The sequence below is a fragment of the Rhincodon typus genome, chromosome 13, assembly GCF_021869965.1.
Source record: "Rhincodon typus isolate 14 chromosome 13, sRhiTyp1.1, whole genome shotgun sequence".
Lineage (NCBI taxonomy): Eukaryota > Metazoa > Chordata > Chondrichthyes > Orectolobiformes > Rhincodontidae > Rhincodon > Rhincodon typus.
The window spans coordinates 38,027,407-38,054,549 of NC_063344.1; the positions used below are offsets into that span (position 1 = coordinate 38,027,407).

At 39.2% G+C, this 27,143-nt stretch overlaps 1 protein-coding gene across 1 annotated transcript in view; it reads right to left on the minus strand.

The window, feature by feature from the left end:
- The window catches only part of LOC109925613 (mitofusin-2-like), a 59,121-nt gene extending 34,521 nt beyond the window's left edge, over positions 1–24,600 (minus strand). The window contains exons 1-9 of the mRNA XM_048604596.1: positions 24,491–24,600; positions 16,667–16,788; positions 15,645–15,780; positions 13,290–13,452; positions 9,251–9,375; positions 8,892–9,000; positions 7,850–7,957; positions 7,493–7,646; positions 5,056–5,123 (exon numbers count right to left, since the gene is read on the minus strand). Of these exons, the coding sequence (XP_048460553.1) occupies positions 5,056–5,123; positions 7,493–7,646; positions 7,850–7,957; positions 8,892–9,000; positions 9,251–9,375; positions 13,290–13,452; positions 15,645–15,780; positions 16,667–16,781 (978 nt within the window). The 5' untranslated portion in view covers positions 16,782–16,788; positions 24,491–24,600. The remainder of the gene's footprint in view (positions 1–5,055; positions 5,124–7,492; positions 7,647–7,849; positions 7,958–8,891; positions 9,001–9,250; positions 9,376–13,289; positions 13,453–15,644; positions 15,781–16,666; positions 16,789–24,490) is intronic.
- Positions 24,601–27,143: the final 2,543 nt, after the last annotated feature.

Here is a 27,143-nt window from a genome sequence, read left to right on the forward strand (position 1 = left end):
TCGTAATTCCTGCTACTCATCCTACTATTTCTCATTCATCAATTGTGTTAGCTTTTGAATGCTAACATTACATAGGTGTACAGAGGAAAACAGAAGTACACGTTTCAACTGTGGCCTGAAATCAAAACTGACCTGAAATGTTCACTGTTTCTTTTTGCACACTTACGACCTGACCTGAGTATTTCCAGTGTCTAACATCTGCTGTACTTTATTTTGTACTAAAATCTGAAAACAGTTATTACCCTGAACTCTCAAGTCAAAGAAGTGTTCCACATTGAAATCTTTCTAACAATCTAAGTGTATAATTCAGGTTAATTTACTGACACATAGGGTAGAGGTTACCATTTCAAGTTACACCACATTATGTGGAGAAAATAGTGTAGGGTAGAGATATCAACACTTTGCCTAGTGATTACATGAGTCCTTTTTTCACTTTTTGGAAAGATGAATCTGTTTTTCAGACATTTTATGGTATAAGACTAGAAGATGTATGAATCCTCTCTGCTCCTTTCACGTTTCATCTGCTCCCTTGAAGGTGCATGCTTTTACATCAAAGTGAAGCTAACATAACAGGTACATGATGTGTTAGGAGCGTTAGCATGGGCCATACAAGGAGAAAATGGGACCTGTGTAAGAAAAGAGAGAACAAGACATGAGAAAGGGAGAGTGGGAAGAGAGTGAATGGAGAAGAGAAATAGAATGGAGCATAGAAAAGGAGGGGAAAGAAAAAGGAACATTAAGGGGAATGGAACATGAGAGAGAAGAGGGGCAATGGCAAGTATGAAGAGGGGTAGAATACGACTAGTAAAGGTAGAGTCAAAATAGGACTAGAGGGAGGTGAAGTAGTTTGGGGCCAGACATAAAGGTTGTGATAACTATCATTGTAGGAGGTCAACGGCAATAAAAGAACAGAAATAGACTATTAAGTCCTGTGTGCTTGTTCTGGCAGGAAGATTGCGAAGTAGATTATGGCTGAACTGTATCACAAACCCATTTAACCACTGTATCCATACCCTTTATATTCTCATATCATTAAGCAACATAAATCTGAAACTATCAAAATTGAAATCAGCAGTTAACCCAGTAACCACAGCCTTTTGGCAAACAAAGTTCTGTATTTTGACTACTGTGTGTGCAAAGAAGTGTTGTTTTCTCACTCTACTACATTCAACTCCTTTACATTGCTCCACCAACAATGAAGCAATTCTTTCCAAGATCTGAAAACATCTATGCTCATACTGATAGGTAGCAGATAACAAATATCTTCCATTATCTTAGGTAATATCCATCTCCAACAAGGAAAGGGACAATTCTAACTTTTTTTTGTTTATTAACAGGATGAGAGCATCACTGGCTAGGTGGCATTTATTGTCCATCCCTAATTGCCCAGAGGGCAGTTCAGAGTCAACCACATTGCTGTGGATCTGGAGTCACATGTAGTCCAGACCAGGTAAGGATGGCTGTTTCCTTCCCTAAAGGACATTAGTGAACCAGATGGGTTTTTCCGACAATTGACAATGGATTCACAGTCATCATTAGATTCTTAATTCCAGATATTTATTGAATTCAAATTCTACCATCTGCCATGGCAGAATTCGAACCTGGGTCCCCTGAACGTTATCTGGGTTTCTGGATTACCAGTCCAGCGATAATACCACTAGGGCATTGTCTCCTTTTAGTAACATCACTGTTATCAGTTTTAAAAATGGAAGAAACAAACCAAGTAACCATGAGATCAGTGAGTTTCTCAGTACTGGGACAATCATTAAAATACATTATCAGGGATGCAATAAACGATCACTTGGAAATGTATAAAATATACTGTCCTCCAGGAACCACTGTTAGGTATAATCTATTCACAATTTCTTTATAATAATTCCAAGTTTCCAGATGTTACAAAGCCAATAGGTGTGGAAAGTTATGAGAATTGTAAAAGAATTGCAACTGTATACAAATAACAGAGTGGGCAGGACAATGAAGAAAAGGTCTAACAAAATATCCAATATGTTATTTCTTTCCCCCCCCTTTTAAGTGTGAAGGATTGCAAGCTTCAAAGACTCATGGGTACCAATGCTTTGTTGGATTCTTCTTCCCCTTCACTTTCTTTTTACCACATCCCTTTTCCTAATCTCATTCCTGCTCCGCATTCACGATACCCTTTGACCTTCCCTCTCTGGAGCTGTACAATTTATCCTTAGCTAAGATTTCACCAACGTCTTCTGTTGCCTTCACCACCCCACCCATTTCTTCAGCTAGAAATTCTATGGTTAAGGTTGCACTCCTGCACAAGGAACCCTTTTATCCATCTGCAGAATTCTCCGTACTATGGATTCCTTCATCACTTTAGATCTTTTCAATGATAACTGTTGACATAAGATTGGCCATCTCAACTTCTCTGCTGCCCTACATGTTCTAACCTGTTCCCCTCCGAGCTTATACTGATCTCAGAAATTCAACCTCAACCTGGTAGCAGAGGCAAAACATCAACTCTCTGACAATATCCATCAATCTCTATCTGGACCATGACTCTAACAATGAACGTCAAGCCACTGTTTCCAAGACTATCACCGAGTACATCTTCCCTTAATGATCACCAGCTCCATGGTTCCTCAACCCTGAATAACCCACTCCTACCTCCGTTCCGAGATCCATAAACGTGATTGCCCTGATAGACCCATTCTTTCAATCTGTTGCTGCATCACTGAGCTGCTTTCTCACTACCTCAAGTATTCTTTTCCCTTGTTTAGTCTCTTCTCACATACATCTGTTATTTTTCTGATTTTCTCTGCAAGTTTCAGTTTCCTGACTCTTACCACCACACCATTAAATTTGGGGGGGGTGCATGTCTGCGTGAAGCTTCCATGTTCTCCCCATGTCTGCATGGATTTCCTCCAGGTGCTCTGGTTTCCTCCCATAGTCCAATGATGTGCAGGTTAGGTGGATTGGTCATGCTAAATTGCCCATAGTGACCAGGGATGTGTAGGTTAGGTGGATTAGCCATGGGAAATGCTGGGTTACAGGGATAGGGAGGGTCAGCGTGGACTCGATGGACCAAACTTCCATACTGTAGGGATTCAGTAAGAATTATCTCTACGCCTGGGACGTCCAATTTATCCGCACTTCCATCCTCCCCCCAAAATTGTTTTAGGGCAGTCCACTTTTCTTCAAGGAGATCAAACCAATCTTTTCGCATCACTACCCTACTCTTCCTGGCTGGCTTTGCTTTCATGGACTTCCTTAGTAAACGGAGAACTGCATACAAAAGAAGTCAGTCCGGGTGTTCCCAACTGTGTACCTTTAATCAACCAGGAAATCCACTCCCTACTGAAGACCAGATTTGCAGCATACAAGTCAGATGACCCAGACCCAAACAGGAAATCCAGATATGAGATCCGCAAAGCCATCAGGGATCAAAAGAGGCAGTACTAGATCAAGTTAGAGGCCCAGACTTACCAAACAGACTCCCGTCGCTTATGGCGAGGCCTAAACAACATTACAGGATACAAAACGAAGCAGAGCAAGATAGCGGATCAAAGACACACCCCTCCCTGATGCACTCAATGCTTTCTATGCTTGTTTCGACCAGAATGCCAGCGGCATGGTGACACCTGCCTGACAGCTCTGGATGCACCTGTGCCCTCTGTCACAGCCGCAGACATCAGGCCAGTTTTCCCAGGAGTCAGCCCAGGAAAGCAACAGGCCTGGACGGTGTCGCTGGTCGAGCACTCAGATCCTGTCTGGACGAACTGGCAGAGATATTCACTGATATCTTCAACCTCTCCATACTACAAGCCAAAGTCCCCACCTGCTTCAAGAAGACCACCAATATCCCCGTACCTAAGAAAGCACATGCAATGTGCCTTAATGACTACTGCCCAGTGGCTCTGACCTCAATAATCATGAAGTGCTTTGAGAGGCTGGTCATGGCCCACATCAACTCCAATCTACCAGCCTGCCTCAATCCCTTATAATTTGCCTACCGACGTAACAGGTCCACAGCAGACACCACATCCCTATACTCCCTAGAGCATCTGGACAACAAGAACATCTATGTCGGACTCCTGCTCGCTGACTACAGCTCCACTTTCAACACCATTCTCTCCCCCAATACTGATCTCAAAACTCTGAGACCTTGGTTTCCGCTCCACCCTCTGCAACTGGATCCTCGGACCACAAATCAGTGAAGATAGGTAACTGCATCTCCTCCACAACAACACTCAACACTGCAGCCCCCCCAGGGCTGAGCTCCCTACTGTACTCCCTGTATACCCACGACTATTTTGCCAAATTCTAAACAAACGCCATCTACAAATACCTGTCGGGATCATATTCCATTCACCTAAGCTCTTAATCTCTGTTGTTTTTGTTCTGACATCTATACTAGAGCTTCAGCTACATTATTCTTAACAAAGCCTCTGCCCCCACCATAGCTAACAGAATAGAACGCAGTTGAGGGTCCTATTTCACACACCGATCACCACACCTTCTCCTCCCTCACAGACACTTTTGTCCTCAACTTCCACCCCACTTGCATTCATATTCAACTGATGATGCTCCTCCATTTCCCCTACCTTCAGCATAATATGTGAAATACATCACTTGCTTCCCTCCATTTTCTGTATTCTGAAGGCAACGTTCCATCCATTTTCTTAAGGGATTGTTCCCTTCACAACACCTTATTCTACTCCGCAATAATTCGCAACGCTATACTCTTTCCTCCAGTGCTTTCCTATGCATGAACATCTCCCCATCCAAGATGAAACAATGATTTGCTTCTTTCAATGTAGTATACTGTACTCGCAGCTAATAATGCAGTCTCCTGCATACTAGAAATACCAAAATGCAGATTAGATTACCACTTAGAACTCGTTCATTCTCTTCAAGTGTAAGTTGTTACAATATAAACACAATCTTCTGCAACTGCACATTCAAATAAGAATTCAATACTAACTTATGGAGCTTTTTTTTGGGCTCCAAATTTCTCTATTTCAACTTAGGAACAAAAAAAAATTAACTTCATGGGGCAATAACAAATAGTGGCTATCCATAATGTACCTCAAACTGACGCTCAAAATTCTGAAATTCAAAAAGCCTAGCCTGGAATCCATCTGCTAGTGCACCACCTGTAAAACAAAATACAAAATCAACATGAAGTAGCTTTTAAATGTTTCATTGTAAACATGTAGGAAAGGATTAAAGTATTACAACATATAAGCATCCAAGTAGCCACTGTGGTAATTTTCAAATAGGAATTCTCTATAAACATTAATGGCACTGATTTGGTAAGCAGGGACATTTTCTGAGAAGACACTGAGATACAATATTCTATCAATGAATGTAATTTCAAAATACTGCTATTACACCAAATAAACAAAATTGTAACACCTTCCATTTATATGGAAAAATATCTCAAGTCACTTCAGAATCACAAAGAAAGACACACATTGTGATTTACAGATATCTATATAAATGGATGTTGGTAGACTTGTTAATGCTAAATACTGAGTTTTAATAATGTTTTCATAAAGGCTACCCCTTGGTGTATAAAGTGACCCTCTGCAAAAACTGGCATTTTTTTGTACACATCTATCCTAATTATCACAGTGCAGTGCCAGTCACACAACAGGAAGAATGCACCATAATTGCAGAAAACATTTCTAATTGCATAGAACTAGGGTGGAAAGCCAACAAATAAGGAAAGCTACAGAAATCTGACAAGCTTATGGGATCCAGAATTGGCTTAGTTACAGGAGACAGAGGGCAGTGGAAGAAGGCTGTTTGTGTGACTGGAGCCTGGTGTACAACGGCAAATCACAGGATTAGTGCTGCGCCACTTATTGTTTGTGATTATCACAAATGATGTAGATGAGAATGTGGGCAAGATGATAAGTAAGTTTGCAGAGGACACAAAAATTGGCCGGGTGGTTGACAGTGAGGTGGAAGATGATAGGTTACAGGATGACATAAATGGATTAGTCAGAAGGAATTTAACCGTGATAAATGTGAGATGATGCATTTTGGAAGAATGAACAAGACAAACAGTACTCTCGAAATGGCAAGACACTTGAAAACTCAGAGAAACAGAGGGATCTTGGGTTGCTGTCCAAAGATTCTTAAAGGCAGCAGTTCGGGTTAATAGGTTAGTTAAGGCAGCCTACGGGGCGTAGATTATAAGAGTAGGGAAGTCATGTTGATTTGTGCTTTGGTTGGTTCACAGCTGGAGTACTGTGCATAGCTCTGGTCACAACATTATGGGAAGGATGCGATTGCACTGGAGGGGGTGCAAAAGACATTCACCAGGATGTTGCTTGTGATGGAGTATTTCAGCTATAAAAAGAGAGGCTAGATAAGCTCAAGTTATTTTCTTTGGAACAGAAAAGATTGAAGGTGGACCTGACAGAGATGTATAAGATTAAGAAGGGCATGGACAGGGTGAATAGAAAGCAGCTGTATCCCTTAGTCGAAGGGTCGATAATAAGGGGGCATAATTTTTAAGTGAATGGCAGGAGATTCAGAGGGGATTTGAGGAAAAACATTTTCACTCAGAGATAGTAGGAAGAAAGAGGATGCTGGGGATCTGGAATGCCTTACCTGGAGGGTAGTTGAAGCAGGAAACCCTACAACCTTTAAAAAGTACTTGGATAAGCACTTGAAGTGTCATAAGCTATGGGCCTAGTGCAGGAAAGTGGAACTATTATAGGTAACAGAATAATTTTGGTGGTATAGACTCAATGGGCTGAAGGGCATCTTCTATACTGTATGATTCTATGAAGACATTAATTCCAGTTAGATTATACTCTAGGATGTCATTGGCTAATAGCTATAGTCTTGGGGCCCTAGCTTGATAATCCTCATCTAAAAAGTTAGAAAATACAAAGAAAAACAGAAATTGCTGGAAAAACTAAGCAGGTCTGGCAGCATCTGTGGAAAGAAAGCAAAGTTGATGTTTCCAGTCCAGTGACCCTTCTTCAAAACTATGTTTTTGTTTAGAAAAATTACACTTCAGAATCTTCCCTTTAAGACAAAGAAAAGCTGAAGCATATCCAAGTTTTATTTAGGGCGACTGAAAAGTGACAGCACTGAAAAAGCTCATTCAGCCCATCATGTGTGCCTCAGGCTGAATAAAAACGAACCACTCATTCTAATCGCAGCTTCTAGCAGCTGGTCTATAGATTACAGGACTTCAGATGCAGATACACATTTTTTTTTTAAATTGAGGGTTTCTGCCTCCACTACCAAACCAGGTATCAAATTCCAGACATTCACCATCCTCTAGGTGAATAGGTTTTAATTTTATCATGTCTCCACTAATCTCACTTCCAATTACCATAAATCTCTAGCCCTTTATCATTTTCACCTCTGCTAGGAAAACAGGTATTTCCTGACTATCTTATCTAGGCCACTCAATTTTATACCACGAAGTCATCCCTTAGCCTTGCCTGCTACTTACATTCAAGACCTCTCTAATATTTAAGAACACTGCAACACTTACCACCTTCTGGCATTCCTTGCGCTTTGTGAATTCTGGCATTAACAGCTTCCTTAGCAGAAACAAAAAATATGCGATTCTCAGCTTGTGCATAATCCACTACTCCAAGCTCATCAACAAGAAAACTAACACAGCGGTCAGTGTGTTGCTGACGTACCTGAATAGTAAAGGTGATATGGATTAATACTGAGGCAAAATCAACAGAAATATCATAACAAGTAAATATCCAAACGTATGATGTAATTGACATCCAAGCAACTATATGTAACATTCAATAAAACACAACTAATTTAGCCAATGGTATGTAGCTTTTAGACTCAAAAGTTTGAAAAGAAGCTATAATTACAGTGTATAACTTACTTCATCCATGTATTCTGGCTCAGAAGCAGAAGCATCCCAACGATTATTCAAGATAAAAATATTAGGCTTGGAAAGTCGCTCGTTAACCTTATGAAAAAATTGTTTCTCCTAGGAGTGAAATGAAATAAAATAAATATTCAGAATCCAAAGTTTCCATTAAAATTTCAGAATCCATGTTTGAAAATAAGCTCAAATAACAGATTCAGTGTTAAGCTGTGTGCTATAATGAATAAACTGACATTCTTTAAACCCATGAATATTTGAATACAGACTTTATTTTAAACTAGTGGATTGGTTCCATGCTGATAGTCTAACAGAACTAGTAACTAAGCAACATGGTCTAATGCTCCAATGGCGGGAGTTCAAATCCCACTTGTGGAAGCTAGTGATTTTGAATTCAATTAATTAATAATAAACTGGAATAATATGCTAGTCTCATTAACAGCCATCATGGAACTATCAAATCGTAATTGATGTCATGGGGTTTTATAAATGTCGTTCAGGAGAGAAAATCCGTCATCCATCCTGACCTTGCCTAAATGTGACACCTGGTCAATAGCTGGCTTAGTTATATCAACCTCAATGAAAACATCATGTACCTATACTATATAATGATTATGTACTATCACTATAATGATTGTACAGCAAAGATGGTTCACCATCACCTTAAAACTAATGAATGATGCGCAATACATGTCAGCAATACCAGTGATGCCTAAAACCCATTTTGAATTTTTAAAAATCAGCTGGAGACAATATGAAATTGCTAAATGGCTACCAAAACAGTTCAGTACACAAATTTTGGGTTTGTTGTAGCATTTGACTTAACTTTGAGTGTTATTTTCAAAATTAGTACACAGCCATTATGTTACAATTTTCACATCTGCTAATTTACTTTTATTCAGAAATTTACATGAAAGTTCTTTGTTAATGGCAATTAGCAAGGAAACATTAGTGGAAATAGATAGAAAAAAATAAATTCTAAAAAAAAAAAAAAAAAAAAATCTATAAATGGGACAAGCACAAAAACATAAACACTTACAGTCTGCATAAGTGTTGATTCTGAATTTGCTACTAATACAAAGACATCAGCATCCAGACAAAACTTGTCTATCCAGCTATCCAGCTCTGTGGTGACGTCAGTACCAGGGCTAAAATAAGAAACATCAGTTAGACTTGACACAAAATATATTAACATATGAATGTTTTAAAATGCCAACAAACACTTAATTTTTACAAATATGTGCAATTGTCAAAATCAAGCATATGTCAGAACAACTTTTCAAATAATGTGTTTTTCCTTCCACCCAGTTGCAACAAAAACAAAATCGCACTATTCAATATCACCATTGAGTAATTAATAAATGCATCAATTTCAAATTATTCTGAGATATTTCAGACCTGTCCATCAATACCAAGTCATCTCGAAGAAGAGCACATTTCGATTTTGGCCAAAAAACACGGACTAGACAACCAGCATCTAAGTATTCATTCTGATGCAGAGCATGTGCGAGTTGGTTAACAGTCTAAAAATACAGAAGGAAAAACTTTTACACACTGTACTGTTGCGTTATAAACAAATACCGTGGGCTGGAAGCAAAATAACGTACTAATAGAAAAAAGAACAGATAAAAATTAAGAGGATAAATACTTGAACCTCTAGACTTCATTGTATTACTATTTCCATGACAATATAAACTCTCTCTTCAAGAGGGTTCAAATACCTAGATATTCTCCCCTGTAATTAATACTAGTGAACATATTCACTACCCACTGATTTTTCAAGGATTCTGAAGGAGTTTGAAAATTTAGATAGTATACAAACATGCACTTACATATCTAACTGGCTTCTGCCTAGAATTTAAGGTCACTCAAAGCTGTACACCAATTTCCACTCAAGGTGTTCTCCCCTAGCCTGCACATTAAATGACTTTTGATCCTTCTAGATTTCAACCATCACAACAACTGTTTTTCACATTTATGTCCCCTTGTTCCCACTCAATCATTCTTCTCATACAAACCCCTTAATTATATGTGAGGCCACTTCATCATCATATCTTCTCTGTACCCATAATTGCAATCTCCCACAAGTCTTTCTCTGACTAATGTCTCATCTCTCTGAACACCAATATCCCATACCCTCCTCCAATGATTGTTCTCGCTGTATACTCATGGGACATTTCTCCTCAGAGTCCCTTATCAAGTCATTTTCAAGCTACTAATATTATTCTGCCTGGTATGACATTGTCACAACATTTACTTGTCCTTTTGCCTTTGTTTCAATGCCCTTGATACCAGTAGAGTAAGTAGTCTCTTATCTCTACCATTGGTACAATCTACAGTTTTGCCTCATTTAAGTCAGAGGTGCACAAAACATTAATATAACTGTGCGTGAAGGGCTATAAAAATCCTGGTAAACGCCTACATCAGCAAAATCTAGTGAAGTCCCTGGTGCAGGAAATGAGGTGGGCAGGGACATTCAATTGCACAAGAGGTGCCAGCTTTTCAATAACAGGCTGAAAGTTGGGAAATAGGTTGAGCAGATTAAGGCGGGTTGCAGGTGCTCACAGCACCAACATGAACCTGTTTTTAATGTATTAGCATGTCATGTATGTACAATAAACCAAATAGTCACCAGTTTAAAGCATACCTCTGCAATTAAAACTGCAAATGAGAAACATGTACCTTCAGATCCATGACAGATTAAAGTTAGGGTGCAGCAGAAAAGGTAGTCTTCCTGCTGGTGGATTTGTAACGAATAGGATCTGTCTCTCCTGCATGGGGAACTGTGTTGGAATGTGGAGAAGGAGAAGGCTGAATTGTTGCACTGAACTTAGGTGTTGGCTAATCAAGAAGGTCACGGCATGGCTATGCATGGAAGGGAGGCTGGCAGCTGTCCAGGAAGGTCAAACATGTGTATCAAGGGAGGTTGGCTGTTCATGATGACCCTAAGAAGGTTGTGAGAGATGTAGAGAAGGAGCTGGATGATAGAAGGTGGGGTCGATCTTGCCAAGATCAGATTAATAATGAGGACAGTAGATACAAAGAGTAACCAGGCGAGGGCCAAGGGTGCTGAAGAGGGAGGTCCAGAGTTCTGGGTGGGGCAACACAAGGTTGACAGACAATTGATCAAGGCTGCGGGTGGATGGATGAATGGTCACAGAAGGCAAGGGTAGAAGGAGGACTGAGGGTAATGGAGGATTGTGAAAGGCAACTGAAGGTGGGGCAATGAGATGGCTTGGACCTCTAGAAATCAAATTATGACAGAATGGAGAGGATAGCAGCAGTTCAAGTTCAAAATCCACCTTTCAGCCAGGAAGAGTGATACTGCTGGTTTGTCAGGATTCCATTTGAATATGTTGCCGAGACCTTTAGCCATCATGGGTACTTCCTGTCTGCCTCCACAAATGGTTAGGCCTCTTTACTGCGCATTGCTAATTGGCTGGCTATTGCATAACTGCATTTAGCCATTATACTGCCTCCAAATGGAAGTGCCATTCACTTCCCATCACACCACTAGCACACTTGCCACTGCAGCAAGTTTCTGCCCGTTGAAGTTTCCTACTAACTAACAGGAACTAACTCAATTACTAAAGCAGTCTGTAAACTACTTCAACTTCAATGTTACATTTTTAATGCCGTTACTTAATGCACAGAGTAAAAATAGTTGAGAGGTGACTTGGTGGGGAGTTGTTGTTTGGACCCTCATTGACCAAATATTTTATTAATTTGAAAGGTGTAAAAGGGGCAAGTAGTTAAAACATAGAATTCAACAGAAATCTAGCTAGGCATGAAATCAGATAGCTCGTCTGGGAGCTATGTCAAAATACGTCTCAGAGGAACAAAAAATTAAGCGAAACAAAATTACTGAAAATCAACGCACTATTTGGCCAGACCATCTCTGGAATATTGAGAAGCTTTCAAGGGTCCTGGGGTCTTGGCCTGTCTCAATGACTTCTTTTGTAACTGGGCTGTTGGAATGATTGTGAGGCAATGATTGGGTCAAATCAGTCTCCACAGACTTTGCTTGTAAATGAAGTAGAAGAGGAGATTTTCATAACAAAGATTTGTAGAAATTTTACATATTGGACTGACTGATAGCACAGTACTTAGGGAAGGCCAGGCAACTTTTCTGTGGAGATTGAGCGTCGAATTAGAGGGGAATGATAATACCATTCCAAAATATCAGTGTTATAATACTACTGTCTCAAACATTAGCATGCATCAGGTCTGATCTACACTGAATAAAGCATAACATTTCAAAATTTGGGGAAAGGGGATTTAGGCTTAATTATCTCCTTGTTCCCTGATTTTCTAAAATGGTCCAGTCATTTACTGCTAAGTCTAGCTTCACTAAATCAAAGAACGCAATTTTTCGCTTTCCTTTGCCAAAACCGTTTAATATTTGAAGATAATCATTAAATGCCAAGACAGCCACAGGATCCTCTTTTTCATAGGCCACCTTAAACCCATTTTGCATCCCATCAATCTTAAACTCAATGCAGTAAGACATTAAATTCCATGTCACCCAGAAAGAGGGATGTAGAGCTATCTCGATTGTACCCTCAGTTTCCTTGCCTACTTCAGCATCAACAAGCACTGCCATAGTTACTTCAACTACCTCCTAGTACACTTTATTTACTTTTCAAATGAATCAAAAAAACTGCTTCCTCAATTTCATTTTCAAATCCACTTAATGAGATTGTCAATTATTGCACTTCTCAGGAACTGTACTCTCCTCTTTCAAACCACTGCCTTCCTAAAAACAAAATTTTTGGCCATTATGTTTCAGTCTATAGCCTTATCTTCAATCTCCTTTCTTTCTCAGAGATTCCAAAACATTTGTCACCTACTTGCATCATTTTCATCTCTCATGAAACACTCCAGTCTAGCTTTCCTCAAAATGAATTAGCTGAACCAAAAACACCAGCATCTTCAATTATTATTAGCAGGAATGCACTATCCATCTTCACCTTCAACATAGTATTAAGCACTGTACCATCACCCTGGTACACTCCTTTCCCTTCATACAGCTTCGAGACTACCCTTGTAGAATTCTAATCTCATGTATCCAAATGTAGCTAGTTCATCTGAAGTAACAGCCTTTTCTCCTTCCCACAGCGCAATATAAAGAACCATGTTTTTATATTCCTCTGTAAATACTGCAATATGTGCTGGTGTACAAAATGCAGACTTACTAGCATCCCCCAGTACTTCACCCAGATGACCACTGTCCATGTGCAAATTAGGCAGAGGTGTTGAATGGCAAAGTCAGGATATAAGAGGAGACAACTATAATCAATAGTATATTCATAAGACATATCTAAACAAAGTGTATTATTTGAAAATTCATTTCTTCCACAATAAATGACTTGGGTGTAAACAACCTTAACATCCCCTATTGCTAATGCCACATATTTATATAAAAACAGGACTTTACTTTAACGTTCTTCTTTTCCTCAGAGTCCTCCGTCATCAAATAGGCTTTCTCCCCATCTGTTCCTTCAACACTAAGGAAGCAGTTGGTTGTGTGTCCAATGCCACTGGGCAGTACCTTGTCCCATAGCATAGCGTTGATCACTGTACTCTTCCCATTACTTGTTCTGTTACAAATTCAAAGCATAAAAAATTGCAAAAAGTGGCTTTTGTTTGAAATTACTAACCATAAAACTTCTAACTGTTTGAATAAAAAAACTCTTAAAAGGTCAACAACTTATTTGTCTAATGATAACAGTATTGTAATGATGTTAAAGAAAAGAAAAGGAAATGGGGACTGGGGAATTCAGAACTAGTTTTAGGAAGCAGGGTCAAATGATGAGAAAATAGAGTTAGGGCTACAAGCTCTGACACAGTATAGCACCTGCCTGATAAAGGCTCAAGCGCACATTATGATCCAAGCTGATGGTAATGCTGGACAAGTCAGATCTCAGAGTGAAACCTGGCTTGATAGTTACATTTTTCAGGTATTTAATCATAACATGTTCACACTGGGCTGTCAATGTTCTTTATGAAAATAACACATTTATTAAACAAAAACAAAACTACATATATTAAAAGACAGTTTAGAAAGACCTTAAAATAAACAGTGTAACATTTTTTGAGAAACTGCTGGAGAATCTCAGCAGGTCTGGCAGCATCCGTTGACAGAAGTCAATGTAACATTTTGAGTCTACTGACTCTTCTACACGATAATTCTGACTGCTGTTAGTCAAAAATCACATGACACTGGGTTACAGTCCAACAGGTTTATTTGAACTCGCAAGCTTTTGGAGCGCAGCTCCTCCATCAGTGATGTGAGAGGACAGCACACAGACACAGTTTATAGGCAAAGGGATCAAAGGATCACACAACTGGTGTGAGTAAAGTGAACAAACCAAAAATGGCTGACTGACTGCCTCCTGTTGAATCTTTAATCATTCATACATTCCTGCATTCTAAAAATTGCAGAAGCCGGATATGGAGAACTCTGTTAGAAAGAAGACACAAGTTTTGATTGATTAATATGCAAATTCCAGAATCTGCTCAAGTCACTGCCCTGAGATAATTAAAGGTTTCATCAGTGTCTGCCTAACTTTCCAAACCTCTCTCCACAGATGCTGCCAGAACTGCTGAGTTTCTCCAGCAATTTCGGTTTTTGTTTCAGATTTACTGTATCCAGAGGTTCTATTATAACAATTTTTCAACCTGTTTCCTATCAACATCCTTTAGAGATACTCAAGCCCAGTGAAGGGTCACTCCAATCTTACGTTTTTACTTACATGACACTTTCCAGATTTGGTGGTCCAGTTCTGATGACCTAAACTTCCTTTCAGTTTTGACAGCTTGAAAACCTCTATACAAACTCTAATAGCTTAGAAACTTCACATTTAACTCTTATGAGGGGGTGAAATTGTTCACCTGAACTGGAATCTGATTCCAAATTGAACTGCCATACACTTGTGGCACCTAGTCTGTTTTCTTTGTCATAAAAGTTCAATTTTGTAAACATTTCTTTAATTAAAAGCACAGTTATCCTATTCAACGCTTAACTGTAGTCATATTCTTTCATGGAAATTATGCAGTCAGTTCACTGTTCCAAATACCTTTATTATTTGTTTAAAATAAAAACCCTTCATAGAGCTCTACTTGATCCAAAATCTCAAAAAGTATAATTATAATTTATCATAATTAAAGCAACAATTTCAGCTCTTCATTTCCCATTTTTATTTATTTTTTTTTTAGGGGCTTCACTTGGAAAATTGTTACTGTAAACATTATTGCTTTCACATCTTCAATGCTATCTTTATCTGCCAAGACCAATAGATATTTTAGAGTTGTTCCTAATCCTATTTGGATAAATTCTTTCAACTCCCACCTAAGGTGTATCAGACATCTGCGATTTGACAGGAGGCACTTTTACTCACCTTTAACCTCAAATCTTTTGTCATCTGTCATAACTTCTGCTTCTTTTGAGGTTTCAAAAATACAGCAATAACAAGAAAAAAAATGTAAAGCAGTTTCTCTTACTTAGATTCCTCCTCTCTCGGCCAAAAACTATAAAAATTATTTTTTGCAAGTTTCTTTTTCCTTACAAACTTAAAAGCTTGATTAAACAAAAACAACACAGGCAAGTTAGCAGCTGTTTCTTGATTTATCTACTCTGTGCTCCTACTTTTTTGAAGTTTGGTACAACATATTCAATAGGTTGCTGCTCCTTCAGCAAGGGTACACATCCAATCATAAAATATGACCCTCCACTCTGTACTTAATAATGAATCTATTATTAGTATCCATAATTTAATATTTTACATCTCACCTCCCAAAAAAGGCCACTTTCATGTGTCTACGTGCCAGCACGTCACTGATTCCAGCCACTTTAGTCGCAAACATTTCTATTTCTGCCAACTGCTGCTGCGTTGTTATCTTCTCCAATCCTTCATTTTGATGAGATTCTAAAACAAATTGGATTTATAAATCATCTTTAAGTGTACTAGAACACCTCAAGGTACTTCCCAAGAATGCTGAGACAAAAATTGGCAAAGAGGACATTAGGACAGGTGACTAAGAATCTGTCAAAAGAGATAGCTTTTAAAAATTACTTCAAGAGGAGAAGGGGGTGATTTAGGGAGAGAATTAGCAGAAAACAAAATCACCAAAGGTGGAATAAAAGAAGTCAGTAATGCACAAGAGACCACAGCTAGAAGAATGGAGTTCTTTGACAACTGTAGGGCTGGAAAGTGCGACAAAGGTAAGCAGGGAGGCCATGCAGGATTTGAACACAAGATTGAAAATTTCTAAATTCTAGTGTAGATTGACCAGAAACTAATATATATCTGAGACGACAGAAGTGATGGGTAAATAAGACACTGTGCATGTTAGGATACGGACAGTGCACCTTTGGGTGTGCTTAATTTTATGGAAGGTGGTAGGCTGGCTAAGAGTTCATCGTCATGGAGTCTGGAGGTTAGAAAATCACAGGTGAGAGTTTCAGAAGCAGGTGGATTGGGGCAGAGGCGAACAAATTGTAGCAATAGGCAGCTATGCTGACTGAAGAGAATGTGTGGTCAAAAACTCAAGCAAATAAATTGGTTCAGACTGAGACACTGACATGGAGAATAATGGCTGCAAACTGGGGCTTGTGGAGGCAGTCAAAAGTCATTGGAAGATACAGATTAGATAAGTGAAACACATTCACCGCAGAACAGGCAACTCTGATACAGACAAGTTAACTGTACGTGATTCAGCCAAAGATATGTGCCCCAACTTTAGTCATTTTCTGTACTGCATTGAAGAACTATTACTTAATATCTACCAAAGCACTGGTAATTGATATCAAACCTTTAATAAAGCTTGCTCCTTCATTAACATACTCCAACAGTTGATCGAAGATTGTGTTAATCTTCTTTTTAGCCTGTACAAAGTGCTTCAATGGTGATGAACTGGTGTCTGCCATGGTTCAACTGTGTAGAAAATTCACAAAACATTATGAAAGGAACAACAATTTAAATAGTTCTAAAAATCCATTTTTACCTTCATGTTTTGGAGGATCACAAATACATTAATCAGGTACAATTTGGCAGCTACTACAGGTTAAGATTTGCCTTGAAGTAAACACTACATCCTGGCTTGGTGCTTTAAACATGTATCAATCACTGATCCAGTCACACCTATAGACTTCAAGCCTCAATTTACTAAAAGGTGTAGTGGAGGCAAGTTCAATTCAGAAATTCAAGATAGCATTTGATGTTTACTTAAACAGAAACAATATTCAGGGTTATGGGGAACAAGAGAATGGCACTAAGTCATGATAAATTATTCAGAGAGCCAATGAAGACATGAATCACAGAATCCTACAGTACAGAAGAGGCCATTTGGCTCATCAACACTTTAAGTGCTCATCTGAGTACTTTTCAGAAGTTGTGACGTTTGCTGCCTCAACTACCCTCCCAGGCAGTACATTCCAAATCCCCACTGTCTGCTGGATGAAAATGTTTATTCTCAAATCCCCTCTAAACTTCCTGGTGATGGTTGAATGGCCTCCTTCTGCATCATAATGATTTTATGAAAAAAAAACTTAAGAGCCAATGCTCAGACAGACACTTCCGAGGCAGGTTTCAGCAAAAACATAAAATGATTTTTTTTCTTAAACAGAAAGCTGGAAAATAATGGAGGGGGGGAAAAAAAAGAGGAGAGACTGAAGAATCCACCCAAGCATCTTATCTGAAAGACAGCATCTCTAACTGTACTACTTCACTATAACACTGGACTGTCAGCCTTGATTTTTGCGCTTAATGCTGGAGTGGAACTCAAACCCAGAATATTATAACTCAGGGATGAGAGTGCTGCCAACTGCTAAAATTAACTGTTAAATTTGATTAAGTTAACTGTTGGATTACATTAGATCAGTTTTTTTTTTGAAAAGGCTCGTTTTCAAATCATACAAAGAATACAGAGCAACATATGTTGAGAGATAAAATCAGGCACACTTGGAATGAGAAATCTATTCAGCCTAAAAGCCTACTCCTTCCACAGAATACATATTTTGTGGAGGTACAAAAGGCATATACAGATATATATATATAAAAAAAAATTTTATACACACACACACACCTTCATTTCATATATGCCCATAAACATAGCTATAAAGTTTACACTCATACTGCTACATAAAAGTTCCTCAAATGGAAAGTTAGTTGTATATAAATAGTATTTCCACTAAACTAATGCATTAAAATATATAGTTCTATAGCACAGATGTAGAGAACAATGTCACATAGCAATTTAAAGTAAGATAAAAACGTGGAATTGACCAGTTAAGGAAACTGAAAAAGGTTAAATGACAGGAGATCTTTTAAAAGATCTTTTCGAAGATGTTTTAAGGCAGACATGACAATCATAAAGGAAAGGTGCTTTGTGTAGGGACAAAGTTGGATTGAAGAGACTACCAATGGCCTAATAGGAAATTCAGAAATAAAGGAATAATCCAATTTTAGGAAAAATAGACTGTTAATTCAAAGGCATAAGAATAGAGGTCATGAGGTAAAAGACATGGAAACAAGAGTACATGGACACAGAGCCCAGAGAGAAAGAGAAGAAAGGGATAGGCAAACAAAGAGGTTACTGATACTAAGCCAAAATACAGATAATTGCTAGGTGGGGTGCTAACAAGAAGTGAAAATGTTTGAAATTGGGTTGGCTGTGCTGGGAGCAACCCAGACAGGACATGGTTTAGGGGTGTGGGGAAGGGAACGAACAAGTGAGATGTTGTCCATGTTCTGAAATTACGAAACTCCACATGAAGTCCTGAAGGTGGTAACATGCCTAGGCAGAATTAGAGGTGTTTCTACAGCTTGCATTGAGCCTCATTGGAACACTGCAGTAGTCCTGACATAAAAATGGGAACCAGATGGTGTCCAAATGCCTATATTCTTCGTAAAATTGACCACAAGTTTTCAGTTGCTTGCCGCTTCAACACACTATCATGTTCCCATGCCAACAATTCAGGCCTACTGAGACAGAATCAGCCTTTTAAGTCATGTAAAGACCTTTGGCAGAAACAGATGACCCTGAACAATTTCATCCTCAAATTCGAGGACAGTTGTTCATGATAGCCATAAAATTTCAAACTGCAGACACTGGTGTAATGTAGGAAAAATGGTTGCCAATTTGTACAGATTAAATCCAACAAACAGCAATGCTAGAATGACCAGATCATTTGTTTTGTGCGATGTTGACAAGGGATATTTTTGAAAATAGTGTCTTAAGATCTTTATGTTCACTTGGGGCAGAGTAGGCTTCAGTTTAACACTTCATTCAAAATATGGCACCCTAACAGTGCAGCACTCCCTTAGCATCACATTAGAGTGAGAGTTTAGATTTTTATGCTGAAGTTTGTGGAATGGGACTTGAATTCCCTACTCAAAAGAAGTGTTCCTAACTGAGCTATAACTGACGCATTGCTCTTGGGCAGGGGAGTTAAAATGAAAAAATGATGTGCACAAGCACTAATGTAAATGAAGAGAAACTTTCTGCAAAAGAAAGAAAAGTCAGCTTTATTGACTCATGCTAGCTTATTCAACATTTAAATCCAGCTTTACCATCTATTTTGCCTCCTCCATCTGCAGCAGCAGGACAATTCCAGTCTTTCATCATTCTATTACTTCAACGACTGCTTCCTCGATTTACTATCTACTCAGTTTGGATACTTTCTGATATTTTCAAACGAGGAGCTGATTAACATCACTGATTAGGCCTTGACTGGAGTATTCTGTCTATTATTGGGCACGACATTTTGGGAAGGACCCCCTGGTCTTGGAGAGGGTGTAGAGAAGATTTATTAGAATGACTCAGAACTTTCAAACATCTGTAAAACCTAAGGAATCTGCTTTTCTTACAGCAAAGAAAATTAAGTGGATATTTAGGAGAGATGTTCCAAATGATAAATATTTCATAGAATCACTGAACAGCTGAAGCACAGAAAAGGGCCACTTGGCCTGACAAGTGTATGCCGGTTCTCTGCATGAACAACTCAGCATCCCATTCCCCACCCTCACCCCATACACCAGCAAACTTGCATGCTTTGTGTACTTATCAATTCCCTTTTGAAAACCATAATTCAATCTATCTCCATCACAATTACGGACTGTACATTCCAGATCATAAATATGCATTGCATAAAAAATTCTTCATGTCACCTTGGTTCCTTTATTAATTATGTTGATGTCCTCTGGTTCTCAACACAATGGGAACAGTTTCCCCTCGATCTATTCCTGATTGAGATAGTTCAGATACTCAGCATCAATTTCATTGCCCTCATTAAATCTATTTACCCAATCCAAAAAACTTAACCAAGTTGGTTAAACACAATTTAGGTTCAACAAATCCTTCCTGATTTTTCATAACTAATTCACACTTACCTAAATGATAGTTGTTTTTCCCCAAATTATTATTTCTGTAAGTTCTCCCACCAGAGATTAAATAAATGCCCTTTAAGCTCAGCTGTTACATTACAGCTTTTTTGAATAAGGATATAATATTTGCAATTCTCCAGTATTTTGGGACCATCTTGTTTCTGAAGAGAATTTGGTAACTACTCCCTACTCCCCTCAGTACTGTCTGATGCATCTGATTCAGTCCTGGTGACTGATTAACTTTTAAATATAGCTAATATATTTGGTAAATTCTGTATGATATTTTAACCCATCCATTGTTTCAAACATATACTTCCACCATGACTTGAGCAATATCAACTTCCCTAGCGAAAACAGATGCAAATTATTAATCACACCCCACTGCCTCCAAGTGTAAATTCGCCCAAGTGGTCCCTCTTTTTACTATTTCCAAGTCGACTGAAGACTTTTGGGCTCCCTTCTCTATTAACTGCCAATCTCTTCGCATAGATTCATTGTCTCTTATTTCCTTTTTCACTTCCCCTCTGAACTTTCCACATTGACATTTCCTGGTTCTCACATATTGCCAGCATTTAACATCTGTTGTATGCAGTCTTTTTCTGCTTCAAGTTACTCTGTAAATCCTTTGTCAGGATCTCTGGCTTTATTTGCCTATCTGTTCCCCCAGTGGAAATGCACCTCAATTGCACCCATAAGCAGTCATTGTTGTTACAGGTATACCTGCCAATCATTGATTTTAATCTAACTTGGATGGAAAAAAGTCAGGAGAAACTTTCGATACCAATGCCAGGTGCCTATGTCCCATCATACCAAACAGCATATCCCTTTGACCGTATGCAACCGATAGCCTGTGCTTGCAAAACTCAGAACACAACGTCTAACTTTAGATACAATTCTAAAGCTCCTGTTGAACAATCCAGAGTATGCCAAGAATTATAGTCATAACCAATTTAAGATCAGTCAGGCTTGCAACATGGCTCATTTGTGCTTGCTACATATATTCAAACAGAGGGACCTATCCTCTGAAGGTACAAGTAGTACGCCTAGACATTGGACATCTTTAAATTAAAAGGATGAAAATGAAAGCATAGGTCCCTGGTGCATCCTCTTGTTCTCTTATGAGGAAAAGTTGGACGAACTGGGTATGTTTTAATTGGAGTTGATAAGTGTGATGGTGACTTGTTTATAATACAGAAGATCCTAAACAGAACATAAGGTGGACATGGAAAGGATGTTTCTCCCAGTAGGTGTCTCCAGAAATATTTCTCTAAGATTTGTGTAAACCTGGAACTCTCTGTCTCAGAAGCTGATGGAGATGGGGTTACTGAATGATATAAGCCAGAGGTAGATAGATTCTTGTTAGGGAAGGAAATCAAAGGTTGTAGTTTGGAATTTGAGACACAAATAGATCAGCCATGGTCTTACTGAATAGCATAGCATGCCAGATCACAGGACCAAATGGCTTTTTTCTGCTTCTTTGTATGTCTACAGTCTTGGCCAACATGGAGGTCTTTGCACATGATAATATAGGAAAGTGACAAAGTTATCTCAAATTCCAAGGAGTCTTGATGAATTTCTGCAGTGAATCTTGTAGATGGCACAGACTGCTGCCACTATGCATTGATGATAAAGGGAGTGCATATCTGTGGATTTGGTGCCAGCCAGGCTGGTGGCTTTGTCCTGGATGGTGTCAAGCCTAGAGTATTCTTGGAGATGTACTCATACAGGCAAGTGGGGAATACTCCATCACAAGCCTTTCTTTGGCATGTACATGGTGGACAGGCATTAGCAAATCAGGAGCTGAATTACTAACTGCAGGATTTCCTAGCCTCTGACATGCTATCGGAACTACAGTATTCATATGGCTAGTCCATTAAATTTCTGGTCAATGGCAACCATAAGGATGTTGACAGCAGGGGAATTCAGTGACAGTAATGACTTTGAATGTCAAGGAATGATGGCTAGATTCTCTCTTGTTGCAGGTGGACATTGTCTGCCACAAATGTCAACCTGGGTTTTATCCAGGTCTTGCTGCATTTGAACATGAACTGCTTCAGTATGAGGATTTGAAAACAGTGCTGAACATTATGCAGTCATTGGCAAACATCTGTATTTCTGGCAATACAATCAAAGAAAGTTTATTGGTGAAGCAGTTTAAAATGGTTGGGCTTCAAACTCTTGCTGGGATGTCCTGGGGCTAAGATCATTGACCTCCCACAACCACAATCAAGTGAATGTAAGTGAGCAGGTTATTGCTGAGCAAGTGGATGTACCTACTAAAGAAGGTGCAAACCTTGACCTACTCTTGGGAAATAAGGCAGGGTAGGTGACTGACGTGTCAGTGGGGGAGCACTTTGGAGCCAGCAACCGTAACTCTACTAGTTTTTAAATAGTGATGGAAAAGGATAGACTGGATCTAAAAGTTAAAGTTCTTAATTGGACAAAGGCCAATTTAACAGTATTAGGCAAAAACTTTCAAAAGTTGATTGGGGGCAGGGACAGCTGGAAAATTGGAAGCCTTCAAAGATGAGATATCCAGAGTCCAGGGACAGTATGCTCCGGTTGGGGTGAAGGACAAGGCTGGCAGGTGTATGGAATGCTAGATGACTAGAGAAATCAAGGTTTTGGTCAAGAGAAAGAAGCAAGCATATGTCAGGTATAGACAGCAGGGACCGAGTGAATCCTTATAAGAGTACAAAGGCAGCAGGAGTATACTTAAGAGGGAAATCAAGCAGAGGGTAGTGCATATATGGAATGAGCTCCCAGAGGAAGTGGTGGAGGCTGGTACAATTATAACATTTTAAAGGCATCTGAATGGGTATATGAACAGAAAGGGTTTAGTGTGATATGGGCCAAATTCTGGCAAATGTGATTAGATTTATCTAGGATATCTGGTCGGCATGGACGAGTTGGACCGAAGGGTCTGTTTCGATACTGTACATCTCCTTGACTATGACTGTAACTGCTGCTTGATAGCACTGTTCACAACCCTTTCCATCATTTACTGATGATCGAGAGTAGACTGATGTGGGGTACTCGATCAGATTGGATTGGATTGGATTTGTCCGGATTTGTGCGTAGGACATACTCAGCACATTTCCACACTTGGGGTAAACGCCGTGATTGTAGTCCTACTAGTACAGCATGGCTAGGGGCGCGGCAAGCTCTGAAGCACGCCTTCTGAAACCGAAATCCAAAATAGTAGTTTACTGAGTATACATTCAACCAATGTCTCAAGGTTTCATTTTCGCTATGAACTTGTGACAGAACATTAAACAAGGTGGACAGAATCAATGAAAAGTTCCGGGGACTAGTTTGGGGATGGTTGTATTTGCCCGTGTTCTTCGGCACTGCCGACTCAAAGCACTAACTCGTTTTACATTAGTAACGGCAAGGCTTATAATTAGCGCAACTTTTTCACAGCAGATAAATCATTCCTCACCTTAACTTTCGATAACATAAGCTGTGGGGTTAATAAAGCGCTAGAAAGAGCATGAAGTTAGTTACATACAACATTTTTCACCGCCTGATTACTGTATTATTGGCTTTCCAGACAATTGTTTGGTTTCATCTAACGTATTGTTTCATCACGAGGCCTAAATTACATAACACATTTATTCGACCTTTCGGTCAAAGAAACCGAAGGACACAATGTTGAGTGGGGACATAAACAACACCCTTACATCACAATACCCTTCACTCAGAACTCAACTATACAGCCAACCCCTTACCTTCACAGGCCGCGTCCCTCCAGCCGCCTAATAACGGACCACGCATGCTCCAACCACCGCGCCACGCACCTACAGCGTCACCAACTTCCCGAGTTCCAAGCTGGTTGCTGATGGTACGCAAGCGCGGCTTCACAATCCGTTAACCTTACAACGACGCATTAATATGCTTATCCAGAGAAAGTATTCCTCGATTTTAATTACTTAGTATCTTGAAAATACGTTTGGACATTCCAGAGTTTTGTATGACTGCATTCTTCTTCTGTGACTCATTCTTTTAATGCGAAGTATTATTTTCTGTCTCCTTACTGTTGTCTTCTGCTCTCCCACACCTTGAACACCGCTCCTATCCTTCCGAACCTATCTCAGGATCCATCCCCAACATGCAGGTACTGCCAAACTTTCTGTCACTCCAGTCAAATGGGCATCAAGTCCAAATGAAGGTTTATGAACTTACCATGTGAATAGCTTTATCAGAGTTAACAGAAATAAAAGATGAAAGAGATTTGAAAATGACAACCTACCTGCTTCCCCCCTTATCGCTACCATTTAGTCATCGTCTGTCATTCTTCGTACAACTTTAAGATAAGTAACTTTTTGAAAATGATGAACTAATATCATACAGGAATGTCATAATACCCCGAATTCATGTGGTATGATTGCCCTGTTTTCATTGGATGGTGGAGCTTATCTCATCAATATTAATTAGTGCAACATGCAATTAACGTTTACACTGCTCATCATTTCCATTGGCTAAGCATTTATTGAATACCTTGTAAGTTAAGACAAAATATTCTTGGTATTTCTTACATTACTAATCAATCTCCTGTGACTTTGCACAGAGGAAGCTAAGACAAAATGAAATCTTCAAATGAATAGTTATGGACGATTGAACTGGGGCACGTGGTTTTGATTTAGTCCCCAGCTTTATATATTTCTTTCCTAAATTCCTATTTCCACAATTTTAATAGGAACTGACTGTAACAATCTGTGAAACTGTAATTACACCCTGTCACCAGTAGTGGTACTGAAGCACTGGCACTGGTGGGGTGGTGTAATGGTGTGACAAATTTACATTGTGACTTGAGCAGGTGAGGGTTGGCAGTTTTTGATTTGCCACAATTCCTCACATTGTAAAAGACAAGGTGGCCTTTATTATATTTCAAGATTGAAATAAATTAAATAGCTGTATTTGGAGTAACATACAATTTGAGAAGTAATTGGAATTTAAATGCAGTAAAAACTTTCAAGAGAGCAATATGTTAATGAAGTGCCCCATGGTAGTATAATTAAATAAATGGATACTAAGTTAAAGAGTATTCAATAACTAAAAGTGCAGTCGAGGCAGTATCCTGGAGAGCGATCAAAACATTTGCAGCTCTTAAAAAACAAAACACAGCAAGCAGTAGATCCAGTTCAATCATTTTTGCACAATGAAGGTACTTGATTGATTAGACTGAAGGGCTCATATAAAAAAATTTAGATTACAGTGATATTGTGCTACTCATCTGAGCCTGAAAACTGCAGTTAAAAATTATCTGGTGAGATTAGAATTGTACAGTGAATTATAACCAGTAATCCATTTGCCTGATTCCCATTTAGGTAGAATCAGGAAAATTTGGGTGAAGTGGGTCAACTGCACAATTCTGCAGGCAATCAAAAGGTAGCTGCTCTTCACATGTTACTGTGATCTGGGGGTAAAACCCACTTGGATTGCATTCAACAGATATGATAGGTCTTTGACATCATCCACCTCCCCGAGATGCACTAAATGGAAACATGGTTCTGTAAGCACATACTATTTTATGTAATGAACCATTATCACAAATGTTGTGTATGGGTCTGAAAGGTTAATGTAATATAAATTCCTGAGCAGACAGCTTAGGATCTTGAAGGACCAAGACCTAACATCTGGTCCACCTCAAAGTCTCTAATAACAATATCTGTCAATGTAATATATAACCAGTTGTTGCATGTGATAAACTATGGGCAGGAATTTCCCACACCTTGAGCAGCATGCGTAATGGCACTAAAGTTGGGAAAATATGGTGAGAATAGATTTGTGATGTCAAGAAAATGTCTGATTCTTCCCTTAAGGTTTAAACGGCAAGTTCTGAATTTATCTAATGAGTTAGTAGACTTTATTAATCCATACGTTTGTATCTCATTGACAGCTAATCTCACTTTATTTCTATGCAGGTCCTAATTCTCCTCTCCTTCCCCTGAGAAACCAGAAGGCAACAATTCTTGACATCAAATTCAGAGTGATTACCTGGTGCCACATGTCGATACATGCTTCTCTGGACTTACAGCCAGCTCTACCTTCATCATTTCCCCACTTGCTTCATAGTCACAGTCCTCTACCATCCTTCTCACACACAAGTAGAAAGACGGGACCTTATAGAGCATAGGACAGGGCAGAAGAGCTGCAGGACAGGGCATCAGCAAAATCCACAATCACCCTAGCCTCAATATGAAAAGATGTATGGCCAACGATTCTCAAAACTATTTGCTCATGTGATAAATAGTGAACATTAACTGCAATATAAAAAGAGAACAGAAACAGAGGGAAGCTGAAAGATCATTGGGGATGCGGGAGATGTAACACAAAAAGAACATGAAAGGGAATAGCTAAAGTATTGTGTGCAGTTCTTGTCACTACACTATGGGAAGGGTATGATTGCACTAGAGAGGATGCTGAAGAGATTTGCCAGGATGTTATCTGGGCTGGGGCAATTCAGCAATGAAAAGACACTAGATAGGCTGGGATGTTTCCCTCAGAGCAGAGAAAGCTGAGTGGGGATCTGATTGCGGTACACAAACTTCTGAGGGGCATAGGCAAAGTAGATATAAATGTTTCCTCTTATTACAACGGTCAATAAGCAGGGGCACAGTTTTCAGGCAGGGAGCAAGAGGTTTAGAGGGGATTTGAGGAAAAATTTCAATCCAGAGAGTGGTGGGTATCTGGAAATCACTACCTAAAAGGGAAGTATTTAGATGAACACATGAAAGACTGCAGGGCAAATGGGATTAGAATAGATTGATATAATAAGGTGTAGAGCTGGATGAACACAGCAGGTCAGGCAGCATCAGAGCAGCAGGAAAGCTGACGTTTCAGGTCTGGAGACAACAAGGTGCAGGGCTGGATGAACACAGCAGGCCAAGCAGCATCATAGG